The following is a 13,618-nucleotide window of genomic DNA, read 5'->3' on the forward strand; positions in this document are numbered from 1 at the left end:
AAATATGGACTTCAGCTTAAGATTTCTTAGTGAGACCTCCTGAGGCCAATCCTCAGCTGGGGTAAATTGGTGTAGCTCTACTGAAGCTAATGTATCTACAACCAGCTGAGACTCTGTCCCTTAATTATCACTTTCCACTTACTGTTAATGTCTTGTGCCTACAACAAACAACCTGTGCAGAAAATTTTCTTGTAAACTGAAGCTTTAGTGGAAATAAAGATCTTTAAAGAACTTAGCTGAGTTTTTTCCTGAGATGTTAAGCAGAAGTGTATCCACTAATTCAGCTGCCTCTAAAGAAGTGCAATATTGCATTAATAGTCAGAAGGTAGTCCTACGGGCCACCAGGGATATCACAGTAGTGGAAAGAATAACTATTCCATTCTTGTCTCTCAGCTACTAATTGAAAACCTGTATTTTCTAAATACAAATAAGTGGCAGTGCATTGCTCCACCTGTCAAGGCTTTCAGGGTAACAGTTTTTTAAAAGTGCAACTATTAAATTAGTCTTATCCTGTGGCTTCTTCCCCATCCCTTTTAACAACCAGATTTGTTAGAATACCATATTCTTGAAGTGTTAAACACCTAAGAAGTTGTTCATTAGAAATAAAAAATGTGGATAGGAAGCAAGAGTATAGGGTACTTAAGTGACTACATGGTTAATGAATGTCACCCTTTGAACTTCTGATGGCCTAGGTGACAGATTTATTCTGCACTTTATCCAAAATAGCAGAAATTTCACCCCTACAGCAGAATCACTTTCACTGGAATGTAAGGTTGTTTAACTACCTATGTAGGCCATGCGAAAGTTGTCAAAGGATCAAAGATTAGGAGACTACCACAGTGGTTGATGTTTTAAATGGCAGAAGCTAGTTACTGTGTGCAAATGAAACTAAAGTATACTTGCAGCAGTAAGTCCCAACCATCTTGGTCCCCTCACAAGTAGTGTACACGTGAACTAAACTGACATTAGTATATTTACCATTACACATAACTGAGTAAAATTAACTTTTTTTTTCTTTTTAGTCAGGTGCTGGAGATAATGACGACAGTAAGAGAGGAAGATCCACTTGAACTGGCCAACACTCTTTACAACAATACTATTAAAGTCTTCTTTTCAGATATGTAATGCTATGTTTCTTACCTTTATTTTGTATAAAAGTATGCAAAGTCTGTTAACCTTACTATAAAACTTTAAAAAAGAAAAACCCTCCTGCAATAACAAAAGTACTATTATATTTTGAGGTATGACAAGATTAAACCTGTCTTTGTAAACCTCAAATACTGAACATCTAAAGCAAGGGTTCTTGCAACAAATCTTTGGTGGCCTCAGAGTGTGGCTACCTACTCTTTCTGGTGGCTGCTCTGATCATTTTTCTTAATATTTAATTAACTTTAGGAAAAACAAATATAGACATATACATGTCCAAATCACTGTAATTTATTTGATGGGGTTTTTTTTCAAAAACAATTAAAAAAAATACAATTGTCTCTATTCTTTACTGGCCCTAAACAGAATAGAAACAAAGTACTTTGCATGGTTTGGTGGTTGGCTTTGGGGGGGAGGGGGGGGTTTGCACTGTTTTGGGATTTGTTTTTTTAAATATTTGCTAGCTTGTAAGTCTGTTTCTGTGAAAAGTGATATTTGAATGTTTTTCACTTTTCACAGCAGCAGGCTTGTTAGCTAGCTGGAAGACAGTGAAAAGTGATACACCTCTACCCCGATATAATGCTGTCCTCGGGAGCCAAAAAATCTTACCGTGTTATAGGTGAAACTGTTATATTGAACTTGCTTTGATCCACTGTAGAGCACAGCTGCTCCTATATCCGAATTTGTGTTATATCAGGGTAGAGGTGTATTAACGTACAAATATCACTTTTCACAACAGACTCACTCAGTTCTGGCAAGCTAGAGGACAAATTAAGCCCTGGATAGGGAGGTGGGTAGGAAAGCAGCTGCAGTCAGGGTAAGCCTAAGGAGCGGAACCCTGCAGCTATATGACAGGGGTAAGAGGCCATAATGGGGGCCAGGAGTGATGTTGGTGGAACCTAGGCCTGGAGCCCAAAGCACCATTTCCAGGGAATAGAACCCACTGCTGCAAGCCTGGAGCTGCTGCCTGCCACCTCTGGTGTTTGTGGTGCCCAAGGGGGTAGGGTCCAGTGCTTTGCCCCCCATCACTGCCCAGGAGGCTGTGGCTGCTGACCTAATGCCTCAACAAATGTGGTCTGCTTTTTGTACAGTCAGTTTTGCAGCTCTACTTCCCTCATAACATTCTAGGATCAATTTTAAGGGTAGTCCGTAGCAGCTTGTTTACTGATTCATCTTTGAGTACTCTGACTTTGTATCAGATTAAAATAAAAAGCAAAATTCCTATTTTGCATGGCACTGTCTTGTATGGTGGACAGCTGAACTTCATTAATATTAGAATATCTTGGTTCTGAGAGTTTTCCAGAAAACATAGCAATTTCATTCTTATATTCCACACAAGTATTTAAGCTTTCTACAAACCTGAACTTTATTTTGAAATAGCTCAAAAGTTTTATAGCTATAATGTTCTGCTAATGTTTTTAAATTTATAGGTAGACCAGTTCCTGTTCAAAACTCTTCATCTCTAATTGTGTCTTCTAGGCATACTGACGGTCTCATTTCTCCAACAGGTTAACTCTCACCCCAAAACCCTTGTTCTAGAATTATTAGTATGCAGTCTTTGGCACAGCAGATGGATTACGTGTCACTATGTCAATTAAGTGTTTGTCCAACTTTGTCTTAAAAACATGTGAAAACATTTTATTCCATGTACAATAATGTACACAAGTTTAAGGTAGTCATGAAAGAGACCAGAAATAATTAGTGGTATATTTACAGTAGCACACCAGAGTAAATGACAACCATTCACAGACAACACTTAGATACCACTGTTGTGCTTAAGTATACAATGATGAAGTGAAACTTTTATTCTGTTGCTGAACTCCATTTTAAACAAATACCTCAGTGATTTTAGTCACCCAGGGAGTCAGAATCAACATTAAGAGTCTCATTGTGGTGATCTGCCACACAGTCATCGTCATCATCATCACTATCAGTACTGTCATTATCTTCATTTATTTCATGTGCAGCTTCAGCAGCTTCTTCTGCAACTTCTACAGGATTTTCATTAGGTGCAACAAACCCATTGTTAGAGATATTGGCATTTTCCTTTTCTTCAATATATACTTTTTGATGGCACATTGGACAAGTGTCTTGAATATAGAGCCATTTCCGAAGGCAAAGTGCATGAAAGTAATGATTGCATGGAGTAATACGAGCAGATGCAGTAAACTCATGGTAGCAGATTGCACATACATCATCTATTTCATATAACCGACTTCCTTTTACTTCAGGAAGTGAGTTTATTTTCTTAACAGCTGTCCTGCGATTTATAAAAGTTTTCCAGCCATTCTTGGCTTGCAAGTAGATGTTGAAATAAGCATGTAGACACATCATGCAAGCCCGAATCTTACTTCCTGATTCAAATACCATGGTATAAGCTCCATTTCCAAACATGATTACACCAAATATAAACTCAATAATATTGCCTGTTGAACGAACATAGTAGACATAATCATCAAGCTTTTCCCATAGGACATTATAGTAGCCATCAATCATGAATAGTACATAAACAGTGATAGAAACAATTACTTTTAGGCAAAGTTCCACACAAAATGCTGTAACTGCAAAAAGCCATGTGTTTAATGCATAGTGGTGCCAAAGGATATAACTGAGCAGAACTGGAAGAATAAAAAGGCAAGCTGAAACAAGAAGTACAGGGAAGTGTCTGCGAAATGACGACACATGGGAGGCACTGAGAGACATTAGTACAGGGTCTGTCATTCCATGGATAAAATGCAGGACTGCAGTCAACAAAAGGCACATGTTTCGACTTAGGCGAACTAGTCTCTCTTCTGGCTTTAGACCACTTAAGCCAGTCTGCAGAGCCAAAATAAAAAATAAAACAGGTGCTACAAAACCAAGCCTCTTGTCATCTTCATCAGTTGATCCAATAAAAGCCAAAATACCCAGTCCCAAATAATGGGCAATTGAAGAAATTACAGCACTCATGCCTAAGACAGTTAAAGTAGAATCACACCCACTTATTATAAGACTGCAAACTAGTTCCCAACAATTTTCCCAAGAAATCAAGTAGAACTTCTCTTCTGTATTAGTTTCTGCCATCTTGACAACATAAGTTAACACAACTGCTTGTGCTGTAAGTCTCGTTAGCCAGAACACACGCAGTACAGCTGGAAAACGAATCCTTTTCCACGTATCTTCCATCAATAGCTGTAATCCATAAATGCGATACATATGCCTTAAAAGGAGATAAACGTATCGTGTGGAATAATAGAACCATTTAATTTTCATAACTAAATTGATTGTGGTATATAATGTCAGAATTAGGCCTGAAATAAAAACTAAAATCTGTCTGACATTTAAAGGTAATTCAATGATCAAGCCTATTATAGGAATCAGTATATCCAGTATGATTAGTTGGGAGTATATGGACCGCACGTTTAACAATGTAACATATCCAATCCCAAAGGTAAGCTGAAGGATAGAAAGTGCCATCCATAGTGAAGGTCCTTTATGAGGGAGGAACTGAATTCCAAAAGCTGCTGTGTAGTAGGCACTGTAGAAGTTTATGTGCAAAGAAGCATAATAATTCACCAACACTGAGGTTGCAGCTAGCAGAAATGCCGAGCTGATCATATAAAACTTGAAAAGTGCTCGCTGTTGCAAGACCAGAACAACACTGGATACAAAGACCCCTAAAAAACAGAACAAAATCATTTAGTTTTCAGCAGAAATTAGACATACACATTTTACCTATTAACTCTCATGATACACAGTTCAGAGTTTTTAGCTTCAACGCTTTTATTTACCTTTAAACTTTTCTATAAAAAACATTTGTGAACAGAGCTGCTGTTAAACTTTAGCTTTTTCTGTGCAAGAGGCACCAGGGTACATGTCTACTTAACTTGCCTTTAATACACACAAAACGTGAGCATCCCAGACCAATTAAGCAAAAACAGTAAGACACCACCACAACTGTCTGTCTTTTTTTGCAATTTCAATATGAAGACTTAACTACTTTCCCCATCTCGGTAGAGTGGGCTCCTTCCAGATCAGTGTTGAGGCACAATGCAGGGAGATTCATAGATTTGAAGACCTGAAGGGACATTAGTTCATGTAGTCTGACTTTCTCTATATCACACACCACTAAATTTCCAGTCAGCTACACCCATATTGAGTCAAATAACTTATTTTTGACTAAAGCACTGAATTGCCAATGCCTGAACTCTTCAAGTACTGTGAATCTATAGAGGACTTTAGTCTCTAGGACAATTAATCCAGAGCCTTCCACTAACTTTTTTTTTTCCAATTATTTTTAAAACTTAGAGAGTATAAGTAAAGTGTTGCTATCAGGATATATTTTGAAACCTTCAGACATTCTTAAATTGCTGCTGTTTTGAGGTGTTCACTTCAATCATCGTTCTAAAAAGTCAAGCTATTACAACCTCCTAAAATAATCTAGTGTCCAATTCATTTAACTTTTTAGTTTGACAATAGGAAACCAATTATTTTTGTAATATAAGAAGTGTGATATTAAGAGAAAACCAAGAATACAACTGTGCACATTCATTTTCATACAGGATATCATATTCCTATCCAGATCTGTAGCAAGTTGCTGAAAACCTAGGGTAAAACCTAAAATTTTTTTTACATATTTCTAATTGCTAATTTTGACTCAAATGACAAAACAATCTGCTCCAATTTGCTTGAGGCAGCATGTTTCAACCTTTTGAGGTTGGTGACCACTTATTCAAAGTCAAATTTTGCAATCTAACGTTTTTACTCTTATAGTAAATGTATTAACAATGATAAACATATTTTTGTGTGTGTTGAGAGATTGGTAGGGAATACTTGATTTGAAGGGTAAGGGTCTGCAGGGAATAGGGCAGCAAGATTTTCTTTGTTTTAGACTGTGACACCCCCACCTCCCCAACCCATTTCCTTTCATGACCCTGCTGGGGGTTACAACCCACTGGCTGAGCAACACTGGTCTAGAGAAACCAAAAACGTACTGACTGCCCTTACAAGCCGGGAGACAATCTCAGAAATTAGACCTAATTGGGAAATAGAATGGATACTAGTCACTGTAGGCCATTCCCCATAGCACATTTTAAAGTTTGTTTTCTCAGTTTAGATAGATTTAGTTTTCCTGCATTACGGAGGGAATTTTAGGATTCGGTTCCACAGCTTAGTAGATTGTCAGGAAGTTTTCAGATAAAATGTTTATTAATTTCATCTTGTAACTCCTACATATACATCCTTGTACTACCCTAAATAATTTGATGTTTATACTATTCAGATATTTTTGAATTGTTATGTCTCATCCTATGTCATTTAATCTTTTTTTTAATAAGTGTACAGATTTACTTTTATTGATTTTCTTTGAACTCCCACTAATTTCTCTCTCTCTCTTGTAATAAAGTGTCCAGAACTGAACAAAGTCATACAGAGAGGAACTACTACCTCCTTGTTTTGTAACATGACGCTTTTGTACATGCATCACAAAATCGTATTGGTCTTTGCCTGCCATATCACAGTGCAAACTCATACTGAAATGGTTGTCTGTCAGTTTCAGGTCTCAGCATATCTGTTTGCCACCTTTTCCCCTCATACAGAATTTGTGATTTCTTTTGCCCCAGATTTAAAAACTTGCATTTTTCCATGTTTAATCTCGTGTTTTTCTTGGGCCATGGTTCTAATGTCTATAACACATATTTGTAGTCTCTGTCCTTCCAATGCCTCCTTCTTTAGTATTATCTATGAATTTTATTAGTGTGCCATTTATCACCTCAACCACCACCTCCAAGTCATTAATGAAAATGTTATATACAATGGGATATCTCACTAGTCTCTGTGATAACTCACTAGTTCATGGCCCTTCTATCCATGCGACAGTCTTCACATCCTAACCAGTTTGGATAAATTTTGACTAATATTGTGAGTTGCTAGCAACTTCATTTGGAAAATCCAAATATATCATATCTGGTTCATGTGTTTTATATAAGGACAGAACCCAGTTGCTTTCTGAAAATAATATTTTAAATTGATTGTTGCACAATGCTCTAAATCCTCTGAGAACAAAGACTTACAAATAGTAAAAAACAAACAATTATCTCAACATTAGGATGACATTACTAATAGTGTCATTTGTATCTTCCCTTATATTGTAATCAATACCTCTAATTCCCTTGTTTCTATTCTCAACTGCACTCCCTGCAATTTGTCAATATCTTTCTGGTAATGTGGTACCCAGAATTCAACAGAGTATTCAAACTTCAGTAATATAAGAGCTATATTAGAAGGAACTATTACTTCTCCACATACTATTTATTTTCTAACTCTTTAATCAGCCACTGAACTGTCTTTCCACCCCCAACTCTATCCACCTCAAGCTCAATCTGCACTTAGAAAGCAACATCACCAGTGAACCTGTCAAATCAGCACACCCCAAAGAGGAGATATTGCTTTCTGAAGTGACAATTAAATGCATTAGACACACATGACCCCAGAAGTGATTTTAATGCTTAAAGAAAACTGGGAGCCAAAGGAGATGGTGAAAGGAGAGTGTGTAACTAGAGACATAAAGTGAGAGGTTAAGCAGAAAGGTTAGAAAAAGATTGCAAATTGTTTTAGGACTCCATTCTGCCCTGACTTCCTATTCACCTAATCCCAGTTGAAGCCAATGTGGTTACTTACATAGGAAGTAAATCAGGGCAGAACTGAATACAAAAATTTAAATGGAAGCAACAGGATTCCATAATGTACCATAATTGTACAGCAGGGGTCGGCAACCTTTCAGAAGTGGTATGCCGAGTCTTCATTTATTCACTCTAATTTAAGGTTTTGCATGCCAGTAATACATTTTAATGTTTTTAGAAGGTCTCTTTCTACAAGTCTATAATATATAACTAAACTATTGTTGTATGTAAAGTAAATAAGGGTTTTTAAATGTTTAAGAAGCTTCATTTAAAATTAAATTAAAATGCAGAGCCTCCCAGACTGGTGGCCAGGACCTGGGCAGTGTGAGTACCACTGAAAATCAGCTCGCGTGCCGCCTTCGGCACCCATGCCATAGGTTGCCTACCCCTGTTGTACAGTATTCCATTCATTCTTCTCAAAACAAGGTATACTATCTGAAATAGTGTTTCAAAACTATTCAACAGCACTCTCAAAAAGTATCAATGAAATTTCATTGAGAGACAACCTTTCCTCCGATCCATAGGATAAATACCCTAACTTAGCTATTTTTTAAAAAGTCAACTAGTTAAAAGTAGAATCAGTCCAGACAATCACTGCCTACATGTTGGAGTTTTACCAACAAAATTCTTCCATTATTTCAATATGGCATAATCTATGGTATTTCAGAGTCAAATAATATTTCTGTTTATGTTGATCTCAGTAACACATCTGTCAGCTGCAAAATGAACAGTCTTCAAGTATTCAGAATATAGCTAGTTGACAAAATACTGTCTCAAGTATGTTTTAATAAAGCTGTTTCTGATTGCGAATGTAGACTGTAACAGCTATTTTTTCTTATTTGGGGGTAGGGAAGAGAAAAAATATAGGGAGAAACAGTCACTTCATTAATGATCAATATGAAAGATATCAATATCTTAAGGAGGTTCTCCAATTAAAAATGGTCAACATCACTTTTGGGTAGGAAATGTGTTTATATCAATGCAGGATTGTTCCTACAGTATATCAAGTGCTGCAACCAGTTTAATTTTTAAGTGCCTCAAGCAATGAAACTTCCAAAACTTTCCATGGAGAGAAAAAAAAATGATTACCCTCTCCTTCTCCAAAAATCTATCATACACACACCATTCTGAAGACTGCCTTAATCATATCATTACACACTTAACAGAGATCATCCAATAACAAACACACCACGTCTCATTTATGTGGGATTAATTTCAAAGCACTTTCTAAAGCATCTGCCTCATATGATGCAGGACTTTGAAAGGTGTTTCAATGAGACATTTAGAAGTATCACTTTAAAAAACAAATTAATTTATCAGTTTGAGGTAGTACCCACACCAGCTCAGGGAACAGAGGGAGTAAGTCAGGGCCTTCCAGTCCCGCAAGAATAAGAGAGATCTTTCTAAAGCACAGGGACCATTTATCCCCCTCCCTTTCTCCCGACATACAGAAAAGCAGGAACAAGAAGGGCTCCTTCTCCAAAACCACCAACACCAGCTGCAACTGGTGGGCAAGTGGTGGTGTACAGTGGGCAAGTGAAGGCTTTCTAGCCTGCATACTACAATCCAAAGAACCCACCTAGGCACTGAGCCACGTAGCCTACCCAATTCTTCACATGAGCAGCAGCAGCCAGGAGAGGCCTTTGCAGCCTCTGGACAGCATCATTTACTCAACTCTGAAAAGATTTGTAGTTGTAAAAAAATTTCTATTTTATCACTAAAATTTACACTCTCCCCTTTTATCTGCTGTATTGCTGTTGGTTGACTTTTATCTCTCTTCCACCCCTTTAACACCACAATTCCTCAGCTACTCAACCTCATTCTCCTTCTCACTGTATTTTGTGTTCCCTTTCCCCACCTTCTGCCTCTCGCCTGTCTTTTGGGATCGCAAACTCTATACAGGTGGGAACTGCATTTGTACCATGCTTACTACAATAGTACCCTAGTCCTGTTTACGGGACACAGGGACACTACTGTAATATAAATATATTATAGTGCCTAACCGTCACACCCAGGAAAACAATGAAAAATTACCCAATATCAACCATGACTCCTATCAAGTTTCACTCTTATGAGGGTAACCCTCCCATCTGGGGATTCTTTTTCATGCACTTTATAAGCTATAAGATTGAAAAAACTGTTTAGTCTGAAGAAGAGAAGACTGAGGGGAGACATGATAACAGTTTTCAAGTACATAAAAGGTTGTTACAAGGATGAGGGTGAAAAATTGTTCTAGTTAACTTTTGAAGATAAGAAAAGAAGTAATGGGCTTAAATTGCAGCAAGGGAGGTTTAGGTTTGACATTAGGAAAAATTTCCTGTCAGGGTGGTTAAGCCCTGCAACAAATTTCCTAGGGAAGCTGTGGAATCAATGTCATTGAAGGTTTTTAAGAGCAGGTTAGGAACACCTGTCAGGAATGGTCTAGTTATGTAGTCCTGCTTTGAGTGCAGGGGACTGCACTAGATGACCTCTTGAGGTCCCTTCCAGTCCCACACTTCTATGATTCTATTACACTCAAAGACTTTGCAGTATGTTTCAACAAAGCATATCACACTTCTGACTCTTGTTTTTTTTAGGTGTATAGGTGTAAGGACACCAAGCAAAGGACTGTGGAAAATCTCCAGACTACACAGAACATTACACAATGTCAAATGTGGAGAAAAAGAAAAACTCGAAAGAGAAATAGATAGTAATGCAAAATGGTCACATGGCAGAAGACCCATTCCCATTGTGTAATCTATTTTAGAGACACTGAAGGTATTATCTTCAGCATCACTAGCAGGCCTTGTTAGCCAGATAAAGTTACAATCATAATTCCTAACACTTACATGGAATTTTAAAATTTTCTAGAGTTCTCAAATTGTTACTGAGGGGCAAAAATATCTCATTTGAGGGCAGGTTAGGAGCCACGCGCAGAAAGCCAGAGAATGAGGAAAGAGGAGAAGAGAGCCCTTCAGTTTAATTCAGTTAGGAAATATGTAGCAGAAGGGATGAGCTCTCAACCTGCTGCTGTTAGGAGGAGAGATGCTGAAGCAGAAGGAAGAAAAGGGTGAGTGGAGAATAAAAAAACAGAGTGAAGCACTATGAGCTCAATGAAGTGAGACCAGCAGCAGGAGAGGAGGGAAGTGCAGACATCTCTGCTCAGTGCAGGTAAAAAGGAGCGGTAGAGAAACAGAACAGAAACTAGAGACTGGAGAACTCAAGATCAGCAGGTAGTGAGATAGAAAGAAGAAATGGGGAGGCAGGAGGCGCTCAGGGGAAGGGGCCCTAGATATAGAGGGGTTAGGAGGAGACAGAAGGCAGCAGGGAAGGGGCATGAGACACCGAGAAGAGTTATGGGGAGAGCAGCAGCCACAAGGAGACAGGGGCAGGAGGGTAATTGGGCTGACCTGGGAGTGGGGAGGAAGGCAGCCTCCAGCAAGGAGGGTGGCGGATAACTGGGAAGGGAATGAGAAATGCAGGTATCTCGGGGCCCAGGGGATACCCAGCCCGCCGCGGCAATGCCTCCAGGAGCCGGGGTGGGATAGGAAAGAAGATGTAGAGAGGAAGAGATCTCCCCCAGCAGCACCCCCAGGAGCCCGGCGAGGGTGGGGGGGTCTCTCCCCCAGCAGCACCCCCAGGAGCCCGGCGCACGGGGAGGGTGGGGGGTCTCTCCCCCAGCAGCACCCCCAGGAGCCCGGCGCACGGGGAGGGTGGGGGGTCTCTCCCCCAGCAGCACCCCCAGGAGCCCGGCGCACGGGGAGGGTGGGGGGTCTCTCCCCCAGCAGCACCCCCAGGAGCCCGGCGCACGGGGAGGGTGGGGGGTCTCTCCCCCAGCAGCACCCCCAGGAGCCCGGCGCACGGGGAGGGTGGGGGGTCTCTCCCCCAGCAGCACCCCCAGGAGCCCGGCGCACGGGGAGGGTGGGGGGTCTCTCCCCCAGCAGCACCCCCAGGAGCCCGGCGCACGGGGGGGAGGGGGGTCTCTCCCCCAGCAGCACCCCCAGGAGCCCGGCGAGGGTGGGGGGTCTCTCCCCCAGCAGCACCCCCAGGAGCCCGGCGCACGGGGGGGGAGGGGTCTCTCACCCAGCAGCCGCAGCAGCACGCCCAGGAGCCCGGCGGACAGGGAGCCCCCCGGCAGGGGGTACGAGTTGAAGATGGCGTCGATGAGGAAGAGGCTGGGCACCCGCAGCGCAACTTCCAGCCCGGTTCGGAGCCGCGGGCCCAGCCGCAGCCCCGGCAGCTGCGGGGGGCCAGGGGCCGCCATCCCCCGGGACCCGCCGCCTCGTACCGGTCTCTGGCCCAGGGACCTCGCTATAGTCCGGCTCCCGCCTCCCGGACGGGCCAGGCCCCCCGCAGTGCGGCCGCCTCCATGTTCCTTTCGCGCTCGGGCCTCGGCCTGCGGCCGCCCGCACCACCCTAGGGGGAGGCGGGGACACGGCGCCGTCACAATGCGCGGCCCCGCCCCCGGCTTCCACACCGGGCGGGCTGCTGCTGCCGGTGGGTCCGGGAGTGTTCCCGCCAGGAGCCCCGCTGCCCCCGGCCGCCGCACGGCTGCCCCTCTTCCTGCCGTAACATGAACCCGGCCCTCACTCTGCACTGCTGCCCCCATCCCTTTCACACAACACTGCCACCCCATAGCCCCCCCATTGCTGCCCCCACACCTCACACTGCACTGCCTCTATAGCTCCCCCTCAGACACTGCACTGCTGCCCTATAGCCCTCCTCACCTCCCACTGCCGCCCCCACCCCCTTCACTCTGCACTGCTGCCCTATAGCCCTCCTCCCACCCCACTGCGGCCCCCCCCCCTTCACTCTGCACTGCTGCCCTATAGCCCTCCTCACCCCCCACTGCCGCCCCCACCCCCTCACTCTGCACTGCTGCCCTATAGCCCTCCTCAGCCCCCACTGCCGCCCCCACCCCCTCACTCTGCACTGCTGCCCTATAGCCCTCCTCACCCCCCACTGCCGCCCCCACCCCTTCACTCTGCACTGCTGCCCTATAGCCCTCCTCCCACCCCACTGCCGCCCCCACCCCTTCACTCTGCACTGCTGCCCTATAGCCCTCCTGTCCCCCGAGTGCCGCCCCCACCCCCTTCACTCTGCACTGCTGCCCTATAGCCCTCCTCCCACCCCACTGCCGCCCCCACCCCTTCACTCTGCACTGCTGCCCTCCTCAGCCCCCAGTGCTGCCCCCATCCCTTTCACACAACACTGCCACCCCATAGCCCCCCCATTGCCGCCCCCACCCCTTCACTCTGCACTGCTGCCCTATAGCCCTCCTCACCCCCCACTGCCGCCCCCACCCCCTTCACTCTGCACTGCTGCCCTATAGCCCTCCTCACCCCCCACTGCCGCCCCCACCCCCTTCACTCTGCACTGCTGCCCTCCTCAGCCCCCAGTGCTGCGCCCATCCCTTTCACACTACACTGCCACCCCATAGCCCCCCCATTGCTGCCCCCACCCCTCACACTGCACTGCCTCTATAGCTCCCCCTCAGACACTGCACTGCTGCCCTATAGCCCTCCTCACCCCCCACTGCCGCCCCCACCCCTTCATTCTGCACTGCTGCCCTATAGCCCTCCTCACCCCCCACTGCCGCCCCCACCCCTTCACTCTGCACTGCTGCCCTATAGCCCTCCTCACCCCCCACTGCCGCCCCCACCCCTTCACTCTGCACTGCTGCCCTATCGCCCTCCTCACCCCCCACTGCCGCCCCCACCCCTTCACTCTGCACTGCTGCCCTATAGCCCTCCTCACCCCCCACTGCCGCCCCCACCCCTTCACTCTGCACTGCTGCCCTATAGCCCTCCTCACCCCCCACTGCCACCCCCACC

General features: G+C 43.9%; 2 protein-coding genes across 4 annotated transcripts in view; one reads left to right on the forward strand and one right to left on the reverse strand.

The window, feature by feature from the left end:
• The window catches only part of TATDN1 (TatD DNase domain containing 1), a 29,876-nt gene extending 28,669 nt beyond the window's left edge, over positions 1 to 1,207 (forward strand). For all 3 annotated transcript variants that reach the window (XM_045003074.1, XM_045003073.1, XM_045003072.1), the window contains exon 12: positions 1,023 to 1,207. In XM_045003074.1, coding sequence (XP_044859009.1) covers positions 1,023 to 1,125 — 103 coding nt within the window. In that variant the 3' untranslated portion in view covers positions 1,126 to 1,207. The remainder of the gene's footprint in view (positions 1 to 1,022) is intronic.
• A 1,280-nt stretch (positions 1,208 to 2,487) lies between these two features.
• RNF139 (ring finger protein 139) lies at positions 2,488 to 12,195 on the reverse strand. The gene is made up of 2 exons (XM_045003071.1): positions 11,868 to 12,195; positions 2,488 to 4,802 (listed from the first exon to the last, which is right to left on the reverse strand). The coding sequence occupies exons 1-2, from the start codon at positions 12,046 to 12,048 to the stop codon at positions 2,995 to 2,997; spliced, it is 1,989 nt and encodes a 662-aa protein (XP_044859006.1). The 5' UTR covers positions 12,049 to 12,195; the 3' UTR covers positions 2,488 to 2,994.
• Positions 12,196 to 13,618: the final 1,423 nt, after the last annotated feature.

This window comes from Mauremys mutica, chromosome 2 (assembly GCF_020497125.1).
Source record: "Mauremys mutica isolate MM-2020 ecotype Southern chromosome 2, ASM2049712v1, whole genome shotgun sequence".
NCBI classification, from domain to species: Eukaryota; Metazoa; Chordata; order Testudines; family Geoemydidae; genus Mauremys; species Mauremys mutica.